Raw genomic sequence first — 27,644 nt, 5'->3', positions numbered from 1 at the left:
ACAATCTGGATCCGTCAGTAGGGTGTGTTTTAATAATCACACATGAAATTGGAATAGCATAAAAATGTCAAATTTATTCTGTATGTGTTATCAGGTTTTTTTGTGTGTGTGTGCGTGTGTGTGTGTGTGTGTGTATTTGTGTGTGTAGGTGTGTGTTTGTGTGTGTGTGTGTGTGTGTGTGTGTGTGTGTGTGTGTGTGGTGTGTGTGTGTGTGTGTGTGTGTGTGTGTGTGTGTGTGTGTGTGTGTGTGTGTGTGTGTGTGTGTGTGTGTGCATTTCATTGCATGGATAATTCATCCTGCACTAATAAATTATTTCACCATCTTTGTTTCAGTGAAATTGTTAAAGAAGACAATACAATTACACAGATGCAGACTGTGTTCAAAGAAAATTGTATGTAGCCAGTAACTGTGTATCTGAATGTCTGCAACAAACTGCCTGCAACACAAAAGCAACAACAAAACAAACCCACAATGTCGGCATTATTTTTGCGCCAGTACCTTCTCACTGCTTTGGAAAAATCTGTATTGGATGATACAGAAAATACATCCTTCCAAAGTCACCCAATTGCTACTCAAGCCTTTCATTAAATTCAAGCAGAGACACTGCGCTCATAATCAGCTCACATGGCTCTTTCTGCTCCCACAGCCCCACTGCTCATAAAAAATTACATACTCAAAGGCATAACACTCTATAACTCATGTAAAGATTGAAACTAAATGGCTTTCCCGGCGCTGCTGTATTTTTACTTACTTTTTTGCACCGTCTTTGTATACTGCGTGCAAGAATACTCAGCTCAAGGGAGAAGAAGAATCTGTATGAAAGAGATGTTGTCCTGTAGCCATTACATTTTGTCATTTTCCATTAATGTACGCATTTTGTGGTGCTAAAAATAGACCTTCTGGTACCACTTCAGATTCAGACAGCATATGCATAGTATTTGATTTACACTGTGTTCATAGCATGGATAAGGCATTTTGTTTTGGGCATGTTGAGTCATGCAAAAGCATTAACACCCGTCTGATGTGCTAACCTTCATTGCATCCTCCCAAAGAGGTTACCTTTGTTGCCATTTTCTTTAGAAGCTTTCCTAAGTCCCCAACACCACAACAAACTACAAATTTTACTAATATAAAATAATCATAAATCATCTAGAAAAAAACACTCTTTGTTTTTATAGTATAAATGGGCACATGTATATTTGAACATAATTTCTCCTTGAATGTATTGTGTGGTGTATTTCATACTTACATCAAGATTTGATTCAATGTAAATTGTATAAATGATGCAGTTGAAATTAGTCTGATAGAAACCTTTTCTACGCTTTTCAAGTATGATTGAATTTAACTACTATTACTGTTGAGCCACTCTGTAGTTGCCATATTAAATACAAGTGTTGCAGGGAAGTAATCATGTTGACAAACTGTGTTAATGGTGAAGTTCTGATTTTATTTCTTTATACATTTATGGACACATTGATTGATGACTCCCCACATTTCCTTGGGTAGAGAGGTTTTGTGTCAAAGAACCCTCTAATGACATAAGTTACAAATATAAAGAAAATAGGACTGTGGGCAAATTAACAGCTGCTATTCTGAAAATACACTGGGGACATAAACTGTTTCTGTAACTCTGTAGGGACAAAACATGATAATGTTATCAGAATTGGTCGAATTTCATGAACTTATTTGCTATTTCTTATAGTTTCCTTTGTGTGTTTCTTCTTCTTCCAGATTTATCAGACTTCTATCTTCACTTAAGCCCATTAACATCAACTTAGATAGCTCAATCTAAATGCAAGTTGCGTGGCAACCTGAAAGAAAGAGAGAGACTTACTGAGATGATAACCAACTCCTGGATAATTCTGCTGAATGACTCTAAAAACACTGACCCTGATAAGGAAGAGCAAAAATTAAAGTAACTCTTAAAACTCTGTAAATGGCCTCAACCCCTGAACGTGCTTAACAAAAAAGTCAAAGATGAGCATTCCAACTAATTTTCATGGATTAAGGGTCAGTGTTGAAAGAGGAGAGAAGATTGGAAATAAAACCCATTTCACCCCATCAGGAGATGATAACGCCAATCAAATAACTTCAGCCACTGACCAAGAAGGAGGGTGTCTAGTTGAGGTCACAGGGTACAACACAAGCTCTATTCCTCCACTGGTTCGTCAGAGTGACTCTCCAGACAAAATCGTAATCTGGGGATCTGAGCAGCAATGTATGGAGCCTGAGCTCAGAGAATTTGAAGTCCACACATTCTTAGGAAACCAAAGACAGGAAGAACATAACGAAGAGGAAGATGATGGAGAAAGCATGAGAGACGGTAAGGATGAGGGTCCCATGTCCATATCCTCAAGTTCAACGGCCAGCTCTGCTTCAACCGGTGCCAGGCGAAACTACGACCACAACAGGGAAGAGAGCAGAATACAGAGGAGCAAAGAGAAACGCATCGCCTGTCACAGTACTGAAGAGCTGGATACATATGTGACAGGCTCAGTAGAGAAAAGAGACACCAGGACAGGCAGGGATAGACGGACAGGGGGTCTGAAGGAATCCAAGTCTGAGACAAATGTGTTTGTTTCCAGTCTGTCAGCTGTTGCTCTTGGTGGAAGTCTGTCTAGTGCTCTGGATTCCAGCGGTGACGCATGTCTTATTTCCCTACCCAACCCCAAGACGAACCTTTTTCCCAACACCAACTGTACTACCTCAGCCCAGACCAGCAGAAGGGTAGCTTCCCTAGATACCAATCAGAACTCCGCATCATTTCGTCCTCAAGAGAGATATGACTGTCAACAATACTATGGCCAGGAACAGAGACTGGAGGAAAGGAGTCATCATAGAAATGGAAGATCCTCTGATGGAGCACTTGGCCAAAGGAGAAGGACTGGATTTGAGGAGAGGGTGCTGCCGCCTCGACGCCAACAGCTCGTCAGACCCCTCTGCCAGACAGAGATGATAAGAGAGAGGACCTTGCCAGAGCCTAAAACTCAGCAAACTGGGACAGTGCTACATTCCTCCAACAATGCATCACCAGAGTCACACAGCAGTAGGTCAAGCAGAAAGTTCACAAAATCTTCTTTACGGGAACCGTCAGACTTCTCCCACCTTTACAACATGAGTGCTGTCTCCCAGCTAAGGCAGCCTAACCAGGCATCCCATAGGGAGGTTTCACCCATGGAAAAACAGACAACTACAACTGCACAACATCTATCTGGTCCCTCTAACACACCCACTCTGGAAAACAAACCTCAGGCTCAGCTCACTTATCGAAGGAACTGCTCCAGTCCCAACAGGACTGGAGTTGAATCCAGGTCATCTACCCCTCCTCAATCCCCTCTCAGGACACCACAGGGCTCACCACGCAGGCAGCCCACTATGTACCTCATTTCCAGGAATGTCTCTGGAGCTTCTAGGCACATCCCATCAGGATGCAACCCAGCTGTACCAACGTCAGCTCAGGGCTATGGCAACAGTTGTTTGAGAGCTCCAGTGAAAACAAACATAAGCACAAGTGGAATCCCAAAAGCGCCTCTTAACATCCAGCAGAGCTCCTCCAACCCTATCCCCAAAGAGAACTCTCCATCACCTAATCTTAAACCTAAAGGAATCCGCCCCAAGATCATAACGTCTGTTCGAAAGAATCCTCAGTTTAAACTCCAGGCTGCTGAAGGACCTTATCAGGTCTCATCTCTGCCATCCAGACTCTCGACTTACACTCACAGCCAGCCACCAGCAGCCTTTAAGGATCCGTCTAAAGACCCGCGCAGAAACCCTGACGCTGAAACCCGAGGAACCCCTGTACTTAGTGCCTCCAACCCACTCTACGATAAATATCGCCAAGAGATGCAGGTGAACAGTTTCCCACCAGGGCTGCAAAACAGGAGCATCAGGACTCCTGGAAACACAAACACAGTTCCCCCAGCACATGCACACAGCCACAATGCAGCCCCGAAACTGAGCGGAAGGGTGGAGGACTACTATGGGACATCATCTGAGGTGAGTTAGATATATGTGATCTACTCTATACCTTTGCACTGAGATGGATCTTGTATATAGTCATACATTGAATACATTGAAATATTTAAGAAAAATTCAGTCTGGTGTTTTTAAGCCTTTTTTTGTTGTTAATTTTATAATGATTTTTTAATAGCTAATAAAAACACATTTAATATTAGAATATTACATCAGCCCAATAAAAAAAGAACCTTTTAATACAGAAATGTGAAGTTAATGAAAAGGATGTTTAATAGCAGCTAATACATTTTTAATCAACATGTCTTTTTTTATTAGCTTTTTTGTGTGTCTGATCATGTTTAATTTTCTTACCAGCTTGTCTTGAGTACTGGTGAGCCAAAGGCAGTTTTCCCCCGGCAGACAATAAAGATTTTTTTTCTATTCTTTTCTATGCCACCTCTTGCCATCAACTAATAAAAAAAATTTTATGTGCCATGATTGGCATATTTGGCCAATTTTATTTACTACGCATGTATTATTCTAGCTCATGCTAACACTTAGTTGTTAATAGATCCTCTATATTTTTCAAAGTCCAAGAGCTGATCATTATCGCCTTAACATTAGCATTTTTATTAATTTGTATTAAATAGCCTTATCTGCCACTAACATCGAAGAGATTTAACTCTCAGTGCAATGTGTGTGTGAAACGTTTGACCCTGTTAATTCATTTCCAAACATAAGAAGGGAAAACAAGCTGGGTTTTTTTCTGCATATGTCACTTGGTTTTTATAAACAAGCCAGTCATTTTGGATTTCCACATCTAGATTAGTGGAAAATATGTAACATTCATATTTAGATTTAAGACTTTTCTTGTACAGCTCACATATCTGAAGCTTTGAGTTAAAATGCAAAAACAAACTGCAATGGATAACTTTATTCTTTTTCTCTTTTTTTTATTGGCCTAAATTGAATTTTCCATGGGAATTGCTGGTTATACAGGAAATAAGGACAGATCTTTCAACTGCTATGCAGAAGTTTGTTTCTTCTATTCTTAATGATGTGGCAGTGCATTACAATATGTGCTGTGAAAGTCAGAAAATGTCATGAATCTGTCATGTTTTAGTTCTTTCAATAAATATAGTGATTCTGATTTTTAGGTGGGGCGATCCAACAGTTTAAAAGGCGTCTCCTCTGAAGATGCATTGCAGGGCAGGACAGTTACACAGGCCGGGGGAAGTGGAAGTCTCATTCGTTCTGGCAGAGGCCTCCGTTTGGGTCTTGGAGCCGTCACCAGGACAAATGCGGGTTCCGTCAAGACCCGTGGACCCAGTCAAGGACAGAGGTCAGCGTCGGTCTTCAGCCAGCCAATCCAAACCGTTAGCCCAGCGATCAGCCAGAAAAGCCAAGATAGCACAGGTAGGATGCTCTGCACGTTCACTTCTGGAACGCCAACTGAAAATGACTTCATCAGCCCAAATTTTGACTTAGTAGAATACAGCCTGGTCTTCCTTCTGCCATTCAACAGCTAGCAGTTGTGGGACCTGTGCATCCCTCAGCCTGGCTTGAGATGAAGGCAGTTCATTAAAATGCGTTCTCTCTGAGATTAATTTTGGCAGTCCTGATTGGATGGCTGTAGGAGGGGACGCATTCTGCACCAGAAGGCAGCCATCTACAAACTGAAATATAAAAATAATAAATAAATAATAAGCCACTCGCATCTTCTCCTCAGCGAATTTCTAATTTCAGTGATACAGATAGCACCTCTGACTGCTGAAATCAGATTTCTGCTTCAGCTCATCTGTCAATGAAATATTGAAGTATGGCATTTTCTCATTCTTCTGGAAGGGTCCTTCATTCTTTGCTTACATGGTGTATTTCATTTGCTTTTTCCCTTAAAGTGATAGCTTAGACATGAAGTGGAAAAAAACCCTCTAATATCAAATCGATCAGCATAGTTGTATGGTTTATCTTATCATATTTCGTACTAATGCATATCTAAGGCATATCAGTCTGCATGCACTGGAATGTTTGTTCACTGGAATGTTTCTTAGCTTATGCACACTAGATTAAATGTTGACACAGAACATTTGTCTGTTTTGAGTACAGTGCGTTGCAAAAGGATTGATACTCTTTAGACATTTTGTCATAATTCAGCCACAAATTTAAATCGTTTCACTGGGATTTGATGCTACACACCCATTTAAAGATTGCATGGTTGTAAAGTGGAAGAAAAATGGCAAATGTTTGTACTGCCAGTTGAAATCGGAAATATGTGACATGCATTTACATCCAGCTCCCCTGAATCAATGCTTTTTTAGAATTGATTTTTTTGCTGCTATTATTACTTCGTGGTGTGACACCACCATCTTTGAACATCTGCAGATTGAATCATTTTGGTCATTCTGATGTTCAAAATAACTCAATCTAAGTCAGACGGGAAAGAAGGGCAGAATCCAAATACATATAATTCAGATTTTGTATCTATGAAAATTTTTTTTAAAAGCACGTATCATTTTCCACCTAGTTCCTTTCATCCATCCATTCTCTATACCCGGGTTAGTTTCCTTTTATTCTTATGCACTAATTTCAATTACGACTTTTTCAGTATTTTGTAAATGAAAATGTCTGACACCTACTAATTATAGCAATTATATAGTTTGTGACAGCTGTGTCACATGACTGCAGTGCATAGTTTGAAGTCTGTATTGTTATGATAATGAGGAAAGTCCACTTATAAGGTAAGACAGTGAAATGCAATGAACCATTACTGCAAGTGGATTCCCTCACTCGTGCTTCTCCATGCTTTCTTTCAGTAGCGCTGCTGGGACTGCACTGCAAACAAGTATTAGATTTAATAACATGCAGCTTAAAGCCTGGAGGTGGAAATCTATACACACTGTCGCCTCTCACTTTGGACTGTGATTAAAATCATTAGTGCTTATGCCAGCTGCATGTCCTATTGATTTTTCCTGGCCTTATTTACATAATTTATCCAAAGTGAGAATGGCCTTGTTTCACTCGAAGACCGTAGCACACTTTGGCTTTATTCAAAAGATTCATGATATAATCTGCAGTTTTAAGTTTGAATTGAATTGTAGAAGGAATTCTCTGAAATAGAACATAGATGCAAAATTAAAAAGTAAGCAAAATAAGCTATTTAAATCAGGGATAAGTGGATGTTTGTTATACTAATTTATAATGTTCTCCTCCTGGTCTCTCAGAGGTGATGAATAGGATAAGGAGCGGTGGTGGGAAGGCCAGGATGCAAATTAACACATTTATCCTTAATGATCCTGACATTCTCACTCAAGAGGAAGGAGCTCCAAACTCATAAGTAGACCTCATGGCACACAGATATTAGTGGTGGAGGAAATATGTGATAAGCATGAGTTGCATCTCTAATGATGCTGGAGGGGGTGGACTTTTCCACTTTGTTCCCATTCCACTTTTTCCTCTCCCTAACATCAGGCATCTGTTTCTCCCTGTGAAACATGTTTTTTCTTCTGATGTAGTAGTTATCCTCTGGGCTCCACTGAAGCACACAGCTGTGCCAAATGGAAAGGAAAGGAGGGTCGCGTACCTTATCTCTGCAGCCAGCAGGGGATAACGCTTTTCTTCTGTGCAGGATCTTGACCTTGTTTTTGCAGACTATGGAAGCCAAAATTGGGTTTTTATCCAAAGTCTTGATATTTGACCACTGAATTCTGCGTGTCTCTGTACGAAACCTAAATTGTTAATGTTTGCACATCCTAACTTTTAATTTGCTGTGAGAGACAATAGAATCTATACAGGGAGGACTATAACCCACTGCTTTTTGACAATAACTTCTGTTCACATCACAATTATGCTTTACTTTGTGTTGGTTTATTACATGAAATTCCAATTAAAGTGCTTTTCCAAAGCACTGTATAAGGAAAAACAAATGTTCCCCTGTGCTATTTTGTCAGTGTTGAATTTAATGCCATAATTGCATTAGAAAACATTTTGGCCATTAGTCCAGCCTGTTAGCACAGGCAGAGCCAAACAGCTGTTTGCAGTTTAATTTACACAGTTACTATGTTTGCTTGCTGGAACAACCAAGAGTCACCACAAAATAAACCTCATGCTCCCTACTGAGAGAGCTTTGTTAACAACTCATGATGAGTGATCCAGCACGGGTGTACCTTAAAATATTATTAAACAACTGCCATATTTATTGACATCTTGCCTCTTGAAATATGCAGTCTTTCTAAAGACTGACAAACAATTCAATGTCAAATTGCTTGTTTCATCACTAGATGACCAGGTTTTCAGCCATCAAGCTCCTGCGGCTCCTCCTGCGTCCACAGCAGCATCCCAGCCCCCGTCCACAGCCTCCAGATCTCTGCTTCCCAAAGTCAGTCAGTCTGGGTTGCGGGCTCCAGGTTTCTCCTCCAACCGTCTCCCGGCAGGTCGCCTGGCAGCCTTTGGTTTTGTCAGGAGTTCCAGCGTCTCCTCAGCGTCCTCGGCTCACTCTGCTGACAGCGTGCAGAGTGATCCCTGCAGAACAGCACACCGTGAGTTCCCTCTAAACAAAAATAATTATGCTTTTTTTTTTTTTTTTTACCAAGTGTGAAATTTGCATTTGTGAAACTAAACTTAAAATGATTTTTTTCAATGAACATCTTAATCAAAACATTTGCTCTATTTTAATCAAATTTTTTGTTGCTTCAATTTACAACACTTTGTAGAAAATCCTTTTATTTTCACCTCATTTTAGACCAATATGAAGTAACACAGTTCTAAAGTGGCATAAAATCCAAATCTTAAATGTGTGGCATGAACCTATATCCCGTCACTCTAAATCGATACTTTTATCAATTTCTCCCAGACTTGTTCAAATTGACAGTGTTTGTAATCTATAACTCATTTGTAAACTCCTTGCAAATAACTTATGTTTTGTCAAATTATATAAATGGCATCTGTGAATGTTTATAATCTATAAACATGCAGTATGTTTTATGTTCTACAGTCGCTATCAAGTTTTCAGAACCGCCCACACCATGATTCTGACACCACCATGTTTAAAAGATTATTAATAAAAACAAAAAAAAACTAATTTAAGCCAATGAAAGCCACATTTCAGAATGTTGTCACTAGCGTCTTGCTTCGGACTTGAGTTGTGGTGAGTCATACGAGTTTAGATGGGATGCTGCAGGTTCCCGATTAAAGTATTACACAAACTGTTTCAAATGAAAACAATAGCAGTAATTTAAAGATTTTCGTAATTCAGAAAGCTTCAAACTGGGTCTGTGCCACAGATTCTGTGAGCAATCAGAATGACGAGATCAAACTTGCTGCTGGATGAACCGTGTAAATTTTCTCAATTTGCATTAATGGTGTGAAACTCTGAGTTTTTCCAGCTGTGATTTCAGGGCTGCTCGGTTACTTGGCTGAATTTTGAGGTAGCAGCATGTCTATTTAATGTGACCTACATAAGAAGGCTGGCTGCTCTTCTCCCAGTTACAGTTGACGTAAGCGCCTGCGTTCTCAGCTCGCACACATCAGGCCCCCTGTTATGTCATCCCCCCTTCCCTCACTTCCTCCCTTTGAAGCATATCGTTTTCATGATTTTTTTTCTCTAATTTGAGGAAAAAAGAAAAAAAAAGAGTTCATCATCTTACACATAGACTTAAATCAGCATGGTGATCTCCTTCAGAAGACGTAAGAGTTCCTTTTCTACAAGAAAGCTTCTTTGTTGAGCTAAGAGGTTCAGATAGAGACAAAAACACAATCATTTCAAAAATAATGAACGTGATACACACAGATTTGTGTGCTAAAGGGAATGCTTACGATTTGTTTAGATTTTCCCCTTCAGTTTTAGTTGGTTTTGATCTGAGTTTCTCATTACAGCGTTGCACCTAAAGCTGCACTCATTTAACCATGTCTCTTTCTCTTCACATGGGCATCTGCACTATTTGCTTAATTTGAGAGGCAGACGCAATTTTTCTTTGACACTGTCTGGAAGGAAGTGTTCATGTTTGGTTGATTACTTCAGAATTTAGGCAACAGTATTGTTTATTATTAGTAAACTTTTGAACATAAGAATATATAATCAGAAGGTCTCAAAAGCAGCATCTGCACCAGTCTCTCTAATTTGCAATGTACTACAGAAGCTTGGGAGGAGATAAAAGAAGATCAAGGATGACAGTCATGAGAGGTAAAAAACTGGGGGCCTTTGATGAGAATGTGGGTGGGTTTGCTTTTGATTTTGATTGTGTGTATGTGTTTTACGTGACCTTTGTTTGTGAGGTGTTTGAACTCCTTTCTCTATTTAGGTTTAAAGTGAGCCAGACTCATTCTTTCAATTCTTCTGTGCAGCATAAATGGGCGTCTTGTGTCTTTTTCATGTTTTTATACTGTAAACAGTTTTATGATCATAGTAGCTTCTATGTTTTTTAGACCTGGATTCAACAGTTTTACACGTCGTTGTTGAGAGTTCGATCGCTGAAACCTAAAGCAGCTTTCAACTATTGTTGATTTTGAACACTTGATGAAATTGGCATGAATTTACAGTTTGAACCATTCTGTGTTTCAGATTTCTGGCTCTGTTAATTTGATCACATGACTGTGTATTTAAATCCCAGTATCTCTCAATATTTCCAAACACTTTTCATATCGTATATCTTTACATCTTTTTCCTCCAAAGAACGTAGTCTTGTTATATCTCTGGTATTTTTCCTCCATGTCACTATACCTCAACTTGAATAAAAGCACATCCATGCTGACAGCTGAGGTTTTACACACTCTTCATTCATGGATATCATGGGAGTTGGTGAAGCTATATACTTCCCATTTGTGCAGTAAGAGTAAAGCCTGTGCTCGGTTGCTCCTTTTCCCCATTGATTCCCAAGCAAAACGTGCAAATGTAGATCCCAGGAGGATACAGACCAAATAAATCGCTCAGGATATAAGCAAAATAACGAGGGGATTTTTAGCTCTTCAGTAAAAGAGGTCAGAAAAGTAAAACACTTGAGCATCAGACTGCTTTAAACAGTGGATGAGGATGTGCAATGTCCAGATTAATTAGAGTCTATACAAAATAATAAAAATCAGATGAAAAATTAATTGTATTCATGAGTACAACATCTTGCTAAGTGTTACGTGAAAACATCAAGGTGTTTTTTTGGAATTTATGACAGATGAACATAGCATAGCATATAATTGTGAAGCAGAAGGATCATAATAAATTGTTTTAAAATCTTTACAAATGAACTCCTGAAAAGTGTGGAGTTCATTTGTACTCAGGCCCCCTAGTCAATATTTTGTAGAAACATATATTGCCGAAGTTATAGCTGCAAGTCTCTTGGTGCAATCGTTTTATTACCACTGCACATCTTGAGATTTAAATCTTTGGATATTTTTCTTGCATGTAAAACATCAGTTGCTAAGTTTTGCCTTTCCCAATTGTTTGTTCTGATCTGTAGCTCTGGATGTAGGTTTCAGGTTTGTATCCAAGTGGAAGGTGAGCATATGCCCCAGTCTCAAGCTCCCTCCATCTGTTTTTGATCCAGGACTGATCTATATTTAGCTCCATTCATCTTCCCCTTTATTGTCTCCAGCATCTACTGAAGGATAGCTCTTTAATAATGTTGGGATGGTGTGCTGTGGGTGATGTAAGTGTAAATATCCATTTCAGTGTAATCTTCACCTTTTTCAATATAATCGCTTTCCTAAAAGAACGGCCTATGTCATTTTTGGCTAATGTGATTTTAGTAAAAAATAATGTTTTAGGCAAAAACAAAACAAGACTTTTGGCAAAAAGTGATTCAATCCATTGTGTTAGGAAGGTCACAATATGTTTATTGCTCACATGGGTTGTTTAGTGCTTTTTTTTTTTTCCTTTTACCAGTTTTCACTTTAATATAAAAGTTATAACTGGAACGTCACCAATTAAGTCGTCCTGTTAACAGATTCTCGTATCAGATCTGTGGATTGTTATATTGTTTTCTTTCCACTTTGAAGCTTACTTTGCATTTATCATTCAAAATACTACCAAAATATATGGAGGTTTGTTCTGTAATCTGACAAAGTATAAAAATGTCAAGAGATACAAAAACATTGGCAAGGCAATGTGACAACACATTTGAAAATATTTTTCACACACAAACTAATGTAAGCCAGGTCATATTGATCCAAAGCTTCAGCGATGGCCTTAATTGATTCTTATCAACTGTTTGCATATAAGAGGCTTGTAAGTAAGAGCGGAGCAGTCGAGCATCTTGGGAGCTTTAGGTTTCTCTGTATAAAATCAATACACCATTAACAAAATCCAGGCATTAGTGTTGTCACTCAGGCCTCCTCAGTTGTTGCATGGTTGTCGTTGTTGGTGTATTAGAGAAGAAGCATCACGGTTCAGGTTATCCACTCCGGCCAACATACAGAGCTGAGATGTGAGTGCAGCAGAAGGAGGCTGATGAAGCCTGGGTCTGAAAACTCAAATCCTAAAATAGAGTGCTATCACTCTTATCTGTACTTTTTTTTTTTTTTTAAAGAAAAGAATAATCTAATAACGCAAGAAATCAAAATGAATCTAGGGAGCAGAAGGAAGAAGGTGAAGAGTGATGTGGCTATAAACACTAATCCAATGAGTCAAAATGAGCAGCAAGCATAGAGAATGGGAAAGTGGGATGGAGGGGGGAAACGAGCGGAAAGAGAAGCATCAGTGTAGATGGAGGAGAGGATGTCAAACCCCAGATGCCACACAAGGCTTAGATCTGGTCTGAGACTCATGCCAGCTCACTGCGAACAGATGGTTTCTGTGGCGCACGCACGCACACACAAGCATGCATGCACACATGCGCACACGTTCTCACCCAGAGAGCAGCAAATTAGATGGGCCAATTAGATATGGATGCTATTCTGTGGATAAGGAGAATAAAACTAACATGGCTGAAGCTTCTTAAAGCATCAGAGCTGTGACAGGGAAGATGGTCTCATCGAGCCTGTTCATTAACTGACAGCTTCAACGTCCATTTCATCCAGCTCAGTGTTTACTCGACTTTATGACTGAACCGGACATTTCACGCTGGAAGAAAACTGCTGGATCGATAGCAGCTAAACTTTAGTGTTTCCTGCATTATGTGCTAAGGGGAAACATGAAGTGTTACTAAATGCGGATATGATTATGTGTGTAATAACTTTTAAAGATTTTTTTGCAAAATAATTTTATTTACTGATATTCAATATATGTTCTCGATTTTATTCCTTGTACTTTTTAAAATCATCTCTTATCATATGGTATCATAAATATGGAAAATTGAGAAATGCCATATTCTTTTACATAATTCTTTTTAGTTTTAGCATTCACATAGGTTTTTAAAGTCTACTGTGTGTTTTTTTTTTTTGTAAAATTTTTTTTTTCATGTGACTCAATTTATAGTGCTGGTTTACATGGCCCTGCACTGCAGCCTGTGGCAGTAAAATATTAAACATAAGCTTTGCTAAGGATTTTTTTTTTCCCCTAACACTTTTGTATTATCGTTCTTTAACATTTTCTGGCTATGTTTTGATCTTCTTCTAAGATAAAATGCAGGTTTTATTGCTCTGCCTTGAGCTTTAGTGACAGCGCTTTTCCCCCTTTATTTACTACAGCTCTACTTACTCCTTGTGAGCGAAAGTGTGCGACAAAGTCTGTAAACAGCAGGCACAAATGTATACCACCTACTGAACAGCAGTGGAAAATTGACCTAATCTATACTGAGTGAGGAAAGAGCGAGCGCCATACCAACTCAAATGCACCCTGGATGTGCTCAGCTCTTTTGGATGAGATCGTTGCCTCAATGAAATGATTGTTGTGTGTCAGGCTGGTAGTAAACCAAAGCTAGAAAAATAAATCTTTCATGTTGCTGTCTGTAAATCACGACTCGGAGGTGTGCAGATGAACATTTCAGCGGGCTTGAATCTGCCTCTTGACGGTTTTTGAATCCAGTGCAGCTAACAGATGGTCATCTCCATAGGTCCTTCTCTGCCCTGTCTATATGTTACAGGACCATTGCGTGCTGTTCAAGTGTTCTCTAATTTACATTTGAAAATGCTACAAGGCCTGACATTGTATGTGTTTTAGTGCACCTGCTTACATCTTACTTTGCATACAAATCTTATTTACAAAGCAGAGGAATCTTAAAGTGCAATATAATTAAAATCAGTTATTTATTATTGTTAGTAAATGATAGTTTTTCTGCTGATAATTACAGTCATTTTGCCATACAACTCTGTTATTTCTCAGAACAGCTTCAGGTGAAAAGTTTCTGCACTTAAAGTCACGGCTCCTTAAATAAAATCAGTTTGTATAAAATCTCAAAATAGCACAACTGATTTTAAAAAAACACATGAAGGGGAAAAATCCATCTGGTAGGAAACCTGTGAGCAGGTGTGTGAAATGCTTTTACATGCATTTGAATGTGTAAATGATGTATAACAACAAATTCAGAAGGAAAAGGCTGAAATCCCTTTGAAATATTTTAATTACGTCACGTAGAGACAGATCAAACATATGCAGAATCTACCACGTGTCTCACATGTTGGATTAATATCAAGCAGCGTCTAAAAATCATGAGATAACCCTGCAACATATTTTATACGTGGAAATTATATAATATGCAATCCATGAAAAATCTTCCATATATTATTCCACATGTGTTTGACATGTGAGACTAATATCATGTAGCAACATTAGAAACAGATGCAGGGAAACTTACCACAGGAGAATGTTGTTTTTTTAAAATGTTCCTTTACTTGTCAGACAGACTTTTTTTTTTCTTCTTTAGATCATAATGTGTACTTAATGTGTGCATAGACTGTAAGAAGAGTGGAGATCTGAAAGATCTTCCAGACAGAGCAGTAGCTTAAATAGGATATTCTGAATTACGGTGGAAGAGTGACAGGCATTTCCTACATGAGCCTCATACAGAGGAGAGGAAGCAGCAGTTGACAGGCAGAACAAACATCAGTCTCTGATGGATTTGCTCTTCATACTTAATTACATCCACTAAACTGACTGTAGAGTGCATCTGTCAGAGGGAACATGTGGCTTAATTAAAAGAAAACTGATGAGGTATGATTTAAATATATTTCCAAAGATTATCAGATGTTAAATCCTGTATTTAAAGGCAATCAAAACTTTCTCGGTTCTGAAAACTTACAAATATTGAAGGTTTTTTCATTTACATTGTACAACAAAGCTGATACTTTCTACTCACTTAATATTGGTGTGAAACTGTTATTTTGATTTAAACTATTTGAGAATATCAAAGTCGCTTGTTGAGATTATTTCACTGAAGAACATCAGATATGATTAATGTTCCCTAGTAAAGATAAACTAAATCAATACACACAAACCAAAGTGTACATTAACTTCACCAGTTAGTTTTATGCTCATATTATAGCTTGAAATGTTTAGTTACTTCCAGAAGGAGAATGCATTGATGACTGGGATTTTTCTTTTTCTTTAGCAAGTCAGCAGTGCCAGCTGTGCAGCTTTATTCCCTGTCAACACTTAGTGTGTTTGTGTGAGCACCTGGAGAGGGCAGCTTTCTGTAAATTCAGCTGAGATAGAGTGGATCAGTTCCTTTAGGACAGCATTTGAGTTTCTTTTGCTGATGGGGAAGGCTCCAACTAAGCTGAGTTCATCAAAAATAAATGAGATTTTAAGTCCGATGAAAAGTCTTTAGAGCCATTTCGTATCACAATCAGAATTGTACTTTTCACAACAGGCAAACTGTGAGGCTGTATGTGGGATTGGATAGCTTTATCTTGTTGTTTTATGTATTCATCTACTTTGACTAAAAACAAACAAACAAACAAACAAAAATCAGCATTAGTTTAGTTTTTGCTGGAACGTGCAAGAAATTTCTCCTAGAAAATGGCCTCCTGCAGAGGTGTAAAAAAGGCTCCCTACCTCATCCCCAGCTGTTTCCTCATTTTCATGATCTCCGTTAAATATGCATAAGATTTTTCATGCACGCTCAGAAAAGGCCTGGGTCTTCATTCTCTTTCTCTGTCATTCATTTATTTCTTCTCGTTGCTCTTTTGCCAGTTCACTTCCTTGATCAGCTTCCCCCTTATTTAAATATCTTCCTTCCTCTTATTGTCATTTGTCGTACGGTGTAGTTTGTCAGTCACTATGTTTTATCATAAATAATTTATTTTATCCAAGGCATCAGCCTTATAAAGGCTATTTCTATTTCTATTTTTGCTATTTCTATGTTTACAAGACCTTTGAGAGCATCAGTCAACCGTCTTTTGATCAAATATTTACTTTATTACATATTAATATTTCTGAATTCCCATGTGATGGAATAGCAACTAGTGCAGGTTGTACCCGGCCCCTCCCCCAATGACCATTTGAAATAGGCATCAGTTAAACCAGAGTCATCTGTAGCTATTTTAGAGCAAGACTTTGGTTTAGTGCACCAACCAGATTATGGGTGCTAACCCCATAATATTAATGAGGACAAAAATTGAAAGCTTTATTAACCTATTTTTAAAATAATAAATGCATGACAGAAAGTGCAGTTATTTCTTGAAGTTAACTCAAAGGGGACTTATTCTGCCCAATGCTATGATGTTCACATAAGCATTTTTGTCTAAACAACTGTCACCAGAATAAGTTTTATAATGGTGATCATCGTATTGCTTGAACAAATCTCACTTTACGCCACATAATTAGTTTTTTGGTTAAATTGTATTTGTTAAACATGCAGGAGGATTGTTTGGAGAAAGTGTTGATTAATACATTTAATTCAGTTCAATTCAGTTTATTAATAGCATATGACACCAATTCACAATACATCATCTTAAACCACAGTAAAAATTTCAAGTCAATGATGCAGACGTATCTAGAGTCAAGCAGTGAAGTGATGCATGGACAGACGGCTCTGTTGGGAGATCTTTTTCACTCTTTAGATTTCAAAAGGTAGCACAGTGAAGCTAGTGTTAAAATAACGATGAATTTCTTAATTATTTGTTTGGAATTATCTCTTACTTTGTAAATGTTTCTGTACAGGTTTTTGTCTCTGTTGATGGGAAGATTGAAACAATGTTCCCTTGCGTAACTGCTCTGAAAACATGAGGCACCCTGCAGTGAGCTATTCTAATCCCAGAGACCTGAGGGGGTTTTGGCACAACATGAGACGAACCTTCAGTCTTCTGGTGGCACAGAGAGAAGCAAGTTGTTGTACTTGACTAAATCAGAATCTTAAAGCTTCTTTGCGGCAGCCTTAAATTAAACGAGTCATCATTTGGCTCGCTCTGCTGTGCTGTTATTGATCAATTTTGTGGAGATGAGCTTGGGAGACGATGTATCATAGCTGGTTTAAGGTATATAGTTGACAAGATAGCAGTGCTAAAGACTAGAACAAGCAATCATCAGTATTATGTGTGAGTCGAGGTGAGTTGGTGTGTCTCAATTTGTGTGAAAGAAAGTGTGTGTGTGCGTGCGTGTGTGTGTGCATCTGAAGAACAAATGCTGTGATCCAGGTTAGAAAAGGAAGATTGAGGGCAGCAGCAAGACCCTCAAGTAACAAACCATTTCTCAGTCCAGTGAGTCCAAATTTAGACGTAACACCAGGGTCACACAGCCATGCGAGGAAAAGGATTGTATTCATGAAAGGTTGGGATAGATGGGTTTTGAGAAACGACTCATTTGAGATTAAACATTTGATTGAAAATTAAACCTCAGAGAAGTAAAATTATATTTTATGTGTTCCAGGTATGAGTGTGAGCGAGGAGCCTCCACTCCACAGAGTGACAACGAGCCCCCCGTCAACAGATCAACAGAGGGGTCCGCCATGCCGCAGCCTCCAGCCCCCCTCCACCCCGGTGTTGCCACGACGCTACCTGCCACCCCAGCCAAGAAGCTCACCTGGAGGTCAGTAGAAGATCATAAAAAATAAAAAAAATTGTCTTCCCAAATACATTGTTAATTAAAGGCTCAGATGAGCTTTTTTTTTTACTTTATTTTATTTTTAAGTGTTGTAGTAAAATGAGCAGTTTTATCCCTAAAAAAGTCAGAAACTGATAGCTGAGTGCTGCAGTGCTGTCAGAAAGGGTAATATGCTATTTTCAAACTACTATTTGCTTGCTTTGCACCAAGCTGGGCACCTCGCTGTTTAGATGGCAAGGGTTTTTTTTATTATTATTTTGGTTTTCTGCTGAAATATTAAACAGCTATAAACAATCTTCTATGAGCTAGTTTAACTTTTCAAGCTGAAACAAAAATGTGAGATTCATGCGGGATCACACCTGACTTTGTTAGCACCAGTAACACCAGCAGCAGACAAGGCTGTGATGCTTTTCACACACAACGGGATTTTCACTAGTGGAGTCAACACCAGATGCCTTGTAGAATAAAATGTGAAATGTAATGTTTTTAATCTTTATAGTAAATTACTGAACAATGAACACTAAATTTATGTGATGTGAGTTCGCATTAACTCTACTTTTCTGTTTTGTTTTGTTACTTATTACATTTGTAGTGGTGTGGTGTTTTTCTTTTTCTTGGACAGCTTAAATATTCACCAGTCTATTGCAGTGCCTTGCAAATCTATTCAAACCCTTTGAAAGTTTTCTTTTTTTATATATATCCAGAAATTTCAGGGTTGGGCTGAGATGAGAAGTTATGTGATTTAGATGAACACTAAGTAATGTTTAACTGTAAAGTTGAAGGAAAAAGACAAATGCTCTGGGAAAATCTTGTCAAATGAAAACCTAAAAATCAGAGCATGCATATGTTTTTAGCTGTCCTGAGTTATTACAGTGGTATATGTTGAAAGCCTGGAATCTTGTTTTATGACCTTTATTTATTCATGAATTTATTTATTATTCTCTATTTTAGTCAATTCCATTAATTACGCTTCCTTTGATTTTAAGAAATGTGCCACGTCAATAAGTTGCATCAAATTCACCAGTACACAAGATAAAACAGTTTGAGTGTTTAGCTGGTATGCAGCTGCCACCAAAGGCTTTTATCTTCATTGGTTTGGTGGTTTGGGACACCAAAGAGACACCACAAAATCTCAGGCTTGTAGAGTGAAAGCATGACAGATGCTGTAATCCAGCCAGACCCACACACGTCTGTTGCTTGTTTTCTATAACTTTGCAGTATTACCCTATGAACTTAATTCTTATGTTAGAATTTTAACAAACATTTCAATAAAAAAATAATTAGCTTCAGCTTAAACTCAGTTTTCAGTAAGGCTTGTCATATATACTGCTCAAAAAATAAAGGGAACACTTAAACAACCCAATATAACTCCAAGTAAATCAAACTGATTGACCCGACGAGGGTCCCCGTTGTCAATCAGTGTTGCTTCCTAAGTGGACAGTTTGATTTCACAGAAGTTTGATTTGCTTGGAGTTATATTGTGTTGTCTAAGTGTTCCCTTTATTTTTTTGAGCAGTGTAGTTGCATACATGAGGACATTTCAAAATGTCTGCTAAATTTTAGCTTTGATTGCATTTGACTAGATCTGTACGGCAAAGTTCTAGTCCTAAAAATTGTGTCTGTTGCTACCATAAATGTTGATTTAATTTGAGTATGTTTCAGCACAGTGTCATGTGGATCTACAGCAGATCTTTGATCCCACTCCTTTAAAATAAAATGTATGACAGCTACATTGACGACGCTACTCTATAGGTATGAATATTTTTGCTCAGCACTGTACTATCATAACGTCAGATGGCTCTGCTCCCATAAAGAGAACTGTAAGTCTTTCACTCACTTGGGACGCTGATGTTTTTTAATACAAACTCAAACTATTACAGTAATATGAATTGATCTGTGATATGTACACCAACATTATTAGCCAATTTGAGAGCAACATTTGAATGACAGCAGAAGAGCATGCGGAGTGAACACACATACAGTGAACCCATAAATGATCTCTCCAGAGGCCCGGAGTATCTCTCCAGGGTTGTATGGGGATTTGCTCAGGATCAGAGGCTTCTCTCCCATAACAGGTCTAATTAGTTTCTTTTCAAAGCTTCTCTTTTCCCTCTCTTCTCTGCCTCATGACAGACTCTCTACAAACCTCTTGAAACTTCCTTTCTTCTCACTTTCCTCCCGTTACCGTTTTAGCTTCTCGCAGTTTCATCCATAGCACTCCAGTGCAACACATCTAACATCACTCTGTAAAACCTGCTGCTCGCTTTACACCTCACACACCTCCAACTGTGTAAAAGGTGTAATGTAGCAGCATACAAGCAAATGTGCAGGCACAAAACAGAAAACAAAAGGTCTTAGAAATCCCTATTTGGAACCTATTTTGGCCTAGAAAGTGTGGAATGTTACAAGGAGCATGAAGGTGATGTGTATGTAGACCCTTGAATGCCCTGTTCATGTTTGACAGATGGTACTGAAATATATTTATAACACACAGCATGGGGGACAGCAGGAGATGAAAGGGAAGAGTAGAAAAAGATTGAAAAGAAAAGTGAAGAGCAAGTTTGATGGTTGTGACACGTGCACACATACATACAGATACTATCCAGCTAAACATGCCTTCACATAATAAAATTTGTATTTGCCAGATGCTTCCTCTTGTGGATTTGAAAATTTTGCATGATTTTCTAAGGATGAAACCACCCACTGATTTATCAAACTTTGATGTGTTTTGACAGCTGGCAGAAAGGAGTTTCAGAGGAGTTCAGAGGTCACACGTTCCCTTCCTTCTTCGCCAAAAAGGTTGGCAGTGGTTCCCCCGAAACTAAAGTCCCCAGGTAAGTTCTTTAGTTAAGTCCTCATTAAAGCCTGCCATTTTCATTTCAGGACTGCATGAAATAAAGCAACAATGTATTAAACTCACTCCTATCGACTGTTTATTATAATAAGCTATTTGTTTTGGACTTTGGGAGTAAAAACTTGCAGATGGCGCACAGAAGAGCCTGTAAAACTGAAAAATAAGAAGCTTCTCTGCTATCGCTCATGATTTCTATCACTGAAAGATTCAGAATAGGAGGAAGAACTATTCTGGGGCCGGCATTTGACTTGTAAAATGAGACGGTCCAACATAGGTTGTAAAAACTACTTTGAAAATACTGTACAGGTGTATGTCAATAAATTAAAATTTCATGAAAATATAAGCAAGTAAACATAAACAAAGCAGATGCATCACTGTATGAAATCAGTCTATATAATTGTATTTGAATAGAATTTCTGAAGTAATTTAGGGTCTTGATGATATTTTAATTTAGTCAGACATCCTAGCCTCTACCTCTACCTTTACAGTGAATATAAATGCAGGATTATATAAAAATGTTCTTAATACATTGTTAGTTTGATCCTCATGTTTCCATTCTAAAACTACATCTGAACTCCATGTGGTTCTGTACTCCTTTACTCCAGCTCAGCCTGGTGAAATATTTTAAACTATGAAATTTACCCACATCCAATTGCAGCTTGGATGGTATGTGGTTATTCCAAGTATGGCGTGCTGAGCTGAGCACACAGCTCCCATCTATGATTTGATTTAGTCCATAAAAAGCAGAGCTTTTCCTTCTTCCAGATCTGCAGTGGTGAAAAAAAAATTTGTCATGGGATTGCAGCAAACATCCAAATGTCTCCTTATAAAAAAAAAAAGTCTCCCCAGGCTTAGTTTTTTTTCTTCCGTTTAATATTTCCACTGCAGTGTTACTGTTCCTTACTTTCCTCCTTGCACCTCACCTAATTTTACCTTTACCGATATAATCAAAGAATTTCCTTCTGCCCAATGAAATTTGCATGTATTGACATTATTCAGTGATATTTCCAGGCATGTGTGAAAATCCAGGTTGTGATAAATAAATGTATAATTACATCCTGTTTGCAGTCTTTTTTGCAATATTTTAACAACACCTTACCTAAATGCGGCCAGGGAACCAATCATGGTGGGCCTGCAGCCTCAAAGAGTGAACCCACAAAACCCAACCAAAAAATAAATAAATAAATCTAATCTCTGCTGTCAGCAAGATCTTTCCTCAAGTTTTCATCATTGTTGCTCGTGTTAATATTCCAAATCCGTTCTCCCTGCTCCCATCTGCATCACATTCATTTAGTATTCAGTATCCTCTCTGTAACCTTTCAGGTGGAAACTACAGATGTCTGCAGGTATGTATGCACATGTGTGCTTGTCAGGAAAAGTAGGGTGGAAATAATTTAGAGAGGCCAAGCACAACAGGGAATAATCATGTGGATAAATGCTCCAAGGTCTGCTAAAATGTGTGGTTTTTGAGAAGCAAAGCCTTTTTCTCAACCTTATTCACTTCCTCTTTTAGGGAAAAAAAAGATGTGCTTTTCTTATCAGCTTTCTTTCTCACTCATCTAAATGGGCTTTAGAAATGTATCATTATTACGGTCATTCCGCTCCTCATCCCCACCCCCTCCTACTCAATAATGCCTTGCAACTCTTTTCTCTCTTTTATCTCACTGCTCTTTCTCTTATTTTATCCCCCGTCCCACCCCACCTTCCTCCAACCAATTCTTTCCCATTACCTGGGACCCTGCACCCCAATCTCTGCCTCACGTTGTCATGGAAACCGCTCCCTCTTGCTTCAGTAGGTCCGAATGATCTGGCTCAGGCTGGGGATGCAGAGGTGCAGACATTTGGGGGATAGTTCTTGTATAGGTTTATAGGAGGGGTTTAAAAAAGAAATTACAATAACTGTTTTTAAACATGGCATTGCAAAACTAAAAGATGTTGTGCACCTTTGTTCACAACCATTGACAAGGTGGAACACATACAGGGTAATGGACTTGTCTGTATGTCAGCTGCAACATAACGGCTGTCTCCCTCCTGGGAAAAATGACAAGGTGAGCATGTTTGCCCAGCTTTAAAATTACTCTCATCATTAGTGGATGAAACCTTTACTTAGATTGATAGTTAACGAGTAAATACTCACACAAGTTATTATAAAACCCTAGATGTTCACAGTGACACTCTGTGGATTAATTCTTGCACGGAACAAATATTAGACCCATTTATCATGAAATTAGAGGCAGGGACATCAGATTAGGGACAACCACAAAGCTTCCTTTGCAGAAAAGATTTCATTAAGTTCCAATCATTTATCTCAAGAAGCCGATCATTAGCAGCGGGTCAGGTCAGATCTCTCTTAATTTAACAGCTGTCAGTTTCATTGGTATAGAGAATTAAAAATTAGATGATGAAGATGTATCCTGTGTGTTGCAAAAGTTTTCACACCCTTTCAACTTTTTCACATTTTGTGGAATTACAGTTGTAAATTTTAGGTTGACCAACAGTGAATAACTGTAAAATAAAGGGGGGGAAAAAAATCATACGTGGTTTTCACATTTTATGAATCAAAATCTGGAAAGTGTGGTGTGTATTTATAGTCTGTGGTCAGTGGAACCACCTTTTGCTGCAATTACAGCAGGATGCCTTTTGTATAACTGGAAATTGATGTTGTTGCTGATTGTTCTTCACCAAAAAGCACAAGTTTAGTCATATTGAATAAAGTCTTTCTAAGATCATCAATTCTGAAGTCTTGCCACAGATTCTTTATTTTGATTTATATCTGCAGTACATGCAGCCTTTGATACACTTTGAACTGATTTCTTTCCTGGGCTGCATGTTGAGTCTCCTCCCAAGAAAGTTGCACTCTATTTGTTTATTAGGTAACTTTAGGGACTGAAAACACATCCAGAACACATTTTATTTAAAATTATTGAGATAAAGAAAGCTTTATATTACGTCCCCCCCCCTTGTGAAACACATAATTGCCTCTGAACTGCATTGTTGCTGAAACATGTTATACAAAATAAACTTCACTTCGACCCATTTATAGTCTTTGCTTGCTTTTCTTCGCTCTAAAGTCCAGCCCGGGCAGCGACCTGCAGCGGCGGTGCGGGGTTCCACTCCTTCAGGGTCACCTCGGCGTGTGGCTCCCCTGAGGCCGCAGCAGGAACACCAGGAGAACCTGCAGAAAGAGAAAGAAGAGGCTCAGCAGAAAGAGCAAGAAAGGCAAGCAGATGAGAAGGAAAAGATGGACCAAATGGAGGAGGTCAGTAATGAGAGAGTCAGCCTAGCTAAAGTTTGCTTTCTTCTATTGCATTCTTTCTACACTTATTTGTTTTTTTTTATGTTCTTTTCTTGTCGCTCAGGTTCATAAACTACAGAGGTACTGCAACCGTCAGGAGAGGCAGCTAAAAGCTCTGAGGGATGAGCTGCAGAGAACTTCTCTAGGTCTTGATGCCTTTATCATCACCACTCAGCATTATTGCCTCAAGGTAGCCAAAATGAAATGATATAATGAAAGTATGACCTTGTGCCTCCCTGTTCCGCAACAGCGGCCCTGTTCCCAATTAACTAAGACTTGGCATGTCATAAAACAGCCTAATAATCCTCAGTGGAGGGTAGAAATGGTGATCAGTGTTCTGATTTTTATCTTTCCCTCTGATTTCCTGGGACACAACTTTTGATTACCAGCAGAATTCATCTGTTTCTCCTCCATACACTTTCCACAGGATGTTTCCTCCTACCATTTTCCCCTGACCCTCGATTGTAGCAAACGCATGTGCAATGCGTGTGCAAACTGTGAACATGAATAAGGTCGGATGGATAATTTCCCACCGTGAGGTGACATTCAGGATGATGAGCTGGAGTGACTGTGTGAAGACGGGCTCTACGTTAGTGTGTCTGAACTGGTTTCACCCTGCCAGATGATGTGTTTAAGGCTCTGAGACAGGGAAGCAGTGATCCTGTCTGTGTCTGTCTGACTCCTTTATAGTCATTGTCTGAGCGCCGCATTCGATCGGCACACAGCACAGAAATGCAAAAGACAGGTGGCGGGCAGCAGAGATGGTTTGAGCACCCCCTGCTGATGGAAACGGCAGAGAGCGACGGTTGTAAATGATATATGCATCATTTAAACTGAAGTGGTTTTTGCTGTGCTGCTCATGCAGGTCACGTACGCTCCCCCTTGCAGGGCAAATGCACCCTTCCAAAAAACAAAATTAATTGAAAGTGACATTGAACCCTGTAAGAACAAGGACGAATGGACTTGCAGTGTTCTAGTCAGGAAAAAAATAGCATATATCGGTAGAGCGGAAGCAAAATGATACATGGTTTTCAAATTTTTCATAGATAAAAATATTAAAAAATGTGTCGTGCATATGTACTCAGTCAGACTGGATGAAAGGTATGTGTGAATACAAATTTTTTAATTCACAGATTTGCAGTTTAATTGGTCTCATTTTACCAAATGAGTATGAGTGATCTAATCTATTTTGTTGTAGCTCTGGCTGTCCTCTGAGTGATGTTGACCCCTCTCTCCCTTAGTCTGTTGCAGCCTCTGAAAGGTCTTCTTCCAGGATTTAGCTCCACACACCAAGAATAATCAGTTCTTGGTTTGTGGCTGTGTCATTCACCCTGAGGACTTTACAGAACTGCTGTATTCATACTCAGATTAAATTATAAACAAGTATACTTATTCTAAACTCATTTTATGTCTTAATTCATAAGAACTTTTGGAAAAATGTGTATCCTATTTTTCTGTTTATTTTGCCTTATGTTGATCTTTGACAAAATGTGAAAATATTCAAGTCGCATGAATACATGCTTAATGTTTGCAACTTAGTCTCAGTGTTTGCTTATGAAATCAACATGTCAGCTCATCCTGACTTGCTGTATACTCTTACAAATTCTTGTTACTGCTTCAAACAAACAAACTTTTTACTGCTAATAGATTTTAGATTTTAGATTTTTCACAATGTCAAAAATATGTAGTTGTTTTGTTTTTCTGTAATTTGCAGAACAAAACTGCTGAGGAAGGTCAAAGTGAATTGTCCCTGGAGTTGAAGAAAGCTAGAGAGGAAATGAGTAAGTGAGAATACATATAAGACTATATGAATATTGACGTAGACATTTTCTCTTGCTTTATTGTGTAATTCCCAAGAGTGTATTTGTCAATTACTTTCACAGATATTGAACAGTAATTCACTTAATTATTAGAAATGAAATATTTTTCATTTTTGGCTGTTTCTTTCCCAGAGCATTCAAAACACATCTTTGGTCCTGATTAGCAAATAAGCCAAAAAAAACAAAACAATTAATTTATTAATATATTTATTTATCTTTCTACAGGTATTATCAGAATTTTTATGTTTATATATTTTTTTCTCCATGAATTTCTGTTACTGAACACGTTTTAGCTACTCAAAATCAAAGCTTCTCTGTAAAAGTTGAACATTTTCATTCCCTTTCGTGATCTGCTTGACGCGCAGCCTCCCACTCGGCGCGCTGGGAGAGACTCCAGCAGGACAAAACAGCGCTGGAGGTGGCGTTTGAGCACGAGCTGCAGGAGCTCCAGGTGCAGCAGGAGGCAGAGCTGGCTGCGGTGGAAGAGGGCCTCAGGAAGTGTCACGCTGCTGAGGTGGAGCACCTGAAGGCGGAGCATCGGTTGGAGATGGAGGAGTTGACGACTCAGCAGCAGGAGCAGGTGACAGAGAGGAATCAGGGGATGGGATCCAGTCTTTCATGTTCAATGCGAACTGTCACATGTCTTGTTATTTGTATATATATTTATATATGTTTGTGGATGTGTTAGATGGAGGAGGTGACAGTTAACCACCAGGCAGCTATGCAGGAGCTCAGAGACATGCATAATATCACCATGGCAACACTGCATGAGGAGCATGCTCGTACCATGAGAGGTATGTTTTTTTTAGATATGAAATAAAAAAACAAAATTGTGATGCATAAACTGCTAAAACTGACTTCTCATTTTGTTGTGTTGCTGTGTTTATGTGCAGACTTGAGAAAAGCTCATGAGCAACAGAAGCTCCTCCTAGAGGAAGATTTTGAGAAACTCAGACTGTCCTTACAGGTATTATATCTGCAGAAGACAGTACTTTATAGGTTCCTTGTACCTGCTTGGCCGTGTGGATGTATGATGTTCAATTTCTGCTGTGTCTTTGATTAGGATCAAGTAGATATGCTCACATTTCAAAACCAGAGTCTAAAGGACAAGGCCAAACGCTTCGAGGAAGCTCTGAGAAGGAGTACGGATGAACAAATCATTGTGAGTATAAGTCTAAGTTTTCCTAAACAGAACCATCTGCCTCACTCCTCAAAGATGTCTCTAAAATGAGTCCAATTCAGTTTGGCTTCTTTATAAATACTTCAAAGATAAATAAAAATGACACAGTGCTTTTGAAAATTATATCTTTTCAACTTTTTGTCATGTTAAAGCCACAAAACTGTCATTTGTGGCGTTAACAGCAGTGTTTGAACTCTTATATCCACCGAAATTAATACCTGTTGTTTTTTGCAGATGCTAAAATTGCTTAAATAGTAGATTATTTTAATTTAGCAAACCCAACTTATTATTCATAGTATAAATCAAATAAAGCTTAGCTTAGATATCAGTCAGCCTCTGGCCACTAGATGGTGGGAAAATACTTTCAATGCAACCCTTGGTACAAATAAAATATAAAGTCCATCATCCGCTCAGTAATACCAAAAGCAGATAGAGGCAATATCTGAACAATTATCTAAAGGGAGTCGAAATACACAATAGCTTTACCTCTGCATTGCCTTATGTGTTCCTTGGTACTGTATGAAAATAATGTTGCTTTTTTGTTTGTTTATTTTTCATTCCATTTCACAATAATTCACTTTGTTTTGATTTATCACTTATAATGCACATTAGAACCTGTGGCTGTATCATGACATTT

The 27,644-nt window shown here is 38.6% G+C and overlaps 1 protein-coding gene across 2 annotated transcripts in view; it reads left to right on the top strand.

The window, feature by feature from the left end:
- The window catches only part of mtus2a (microtubule associated tumor suppressor candidate 2a), a 44,307-nt gene that overhangs the window by 10,545 nt on the left and 6,118 nt on the right, over window positions 1-27,644 (top strand). For both annotated transcript variants that reach the window (XM_008427177.3, XM_008427176.3), the window contains exons 2-13: window positions 1,733-3,997; window positions 5,113-5,371; window positions 8,233-8,490; window positions 17,685-17,843; window positions 20,594-20,692; window positions 23,784-23,971; window positions 24,072-24,197; window positions 25,722-25,788; window positions 26,193-26,407; window positions 26,516-26,621; window positions 26,721-26,794; window positions 26,891-26,989. In XM_008427177.3, the coding sequence (XP_008425399.1) occupies window positions 1,979-3,997; window positions 5,113-5,371; window positions 8,233-8,490; window positions 17,685-17,843; window positions 20,594-20,692; window positions 23,784-23,971; window positions 24,072-24,197; window positions 25,722-25,788; window positions 26,193-26,407; window positions 26,516-26,621; window positions 26,721-26,794; window positions 26,891-26,989 (3,669 nt within the window). In that variant the 5' untranslated portion in view covers window positions 1,733-1,978. The remainder of the gene's footprint in view (window positions 1-1,732; window positions 3,998-5,112; window positions 5,372-8,232; window positions 8,491-17,684; window positions 17,844-20,593; window positions 20,693-23,783; window positions 23,972-24,071; window positions 24,198-25,721; window positions 25,789-26,192; window positions 26,408-26,515; window positions 26,622-26,720; window positions 26,795-26,890; window positions 26,990-27,644) is intronic.

This window comes from Poecilia reticulata, chromosome 14 (genome assembly GCF_904066995.2).
Source record: "Poecilia reticulata chromosome 14, P_reticulata-male-v2, whole genome shotgun sequence".
In the NCBI taxonomy this organism is placed as follows: domain Eukaryota; kingdom Metazoa; phylum Chordata; class Actinopteri; order Cyprinodontiformes; family Poeciliidae; genus Poecilia; species Poecilia reticulata.
The sequence above is the reverse complement of the archived record's forward strand: the minus strand, read 5'-3'. Positions and strand labels throughout refer to the sequence as shown.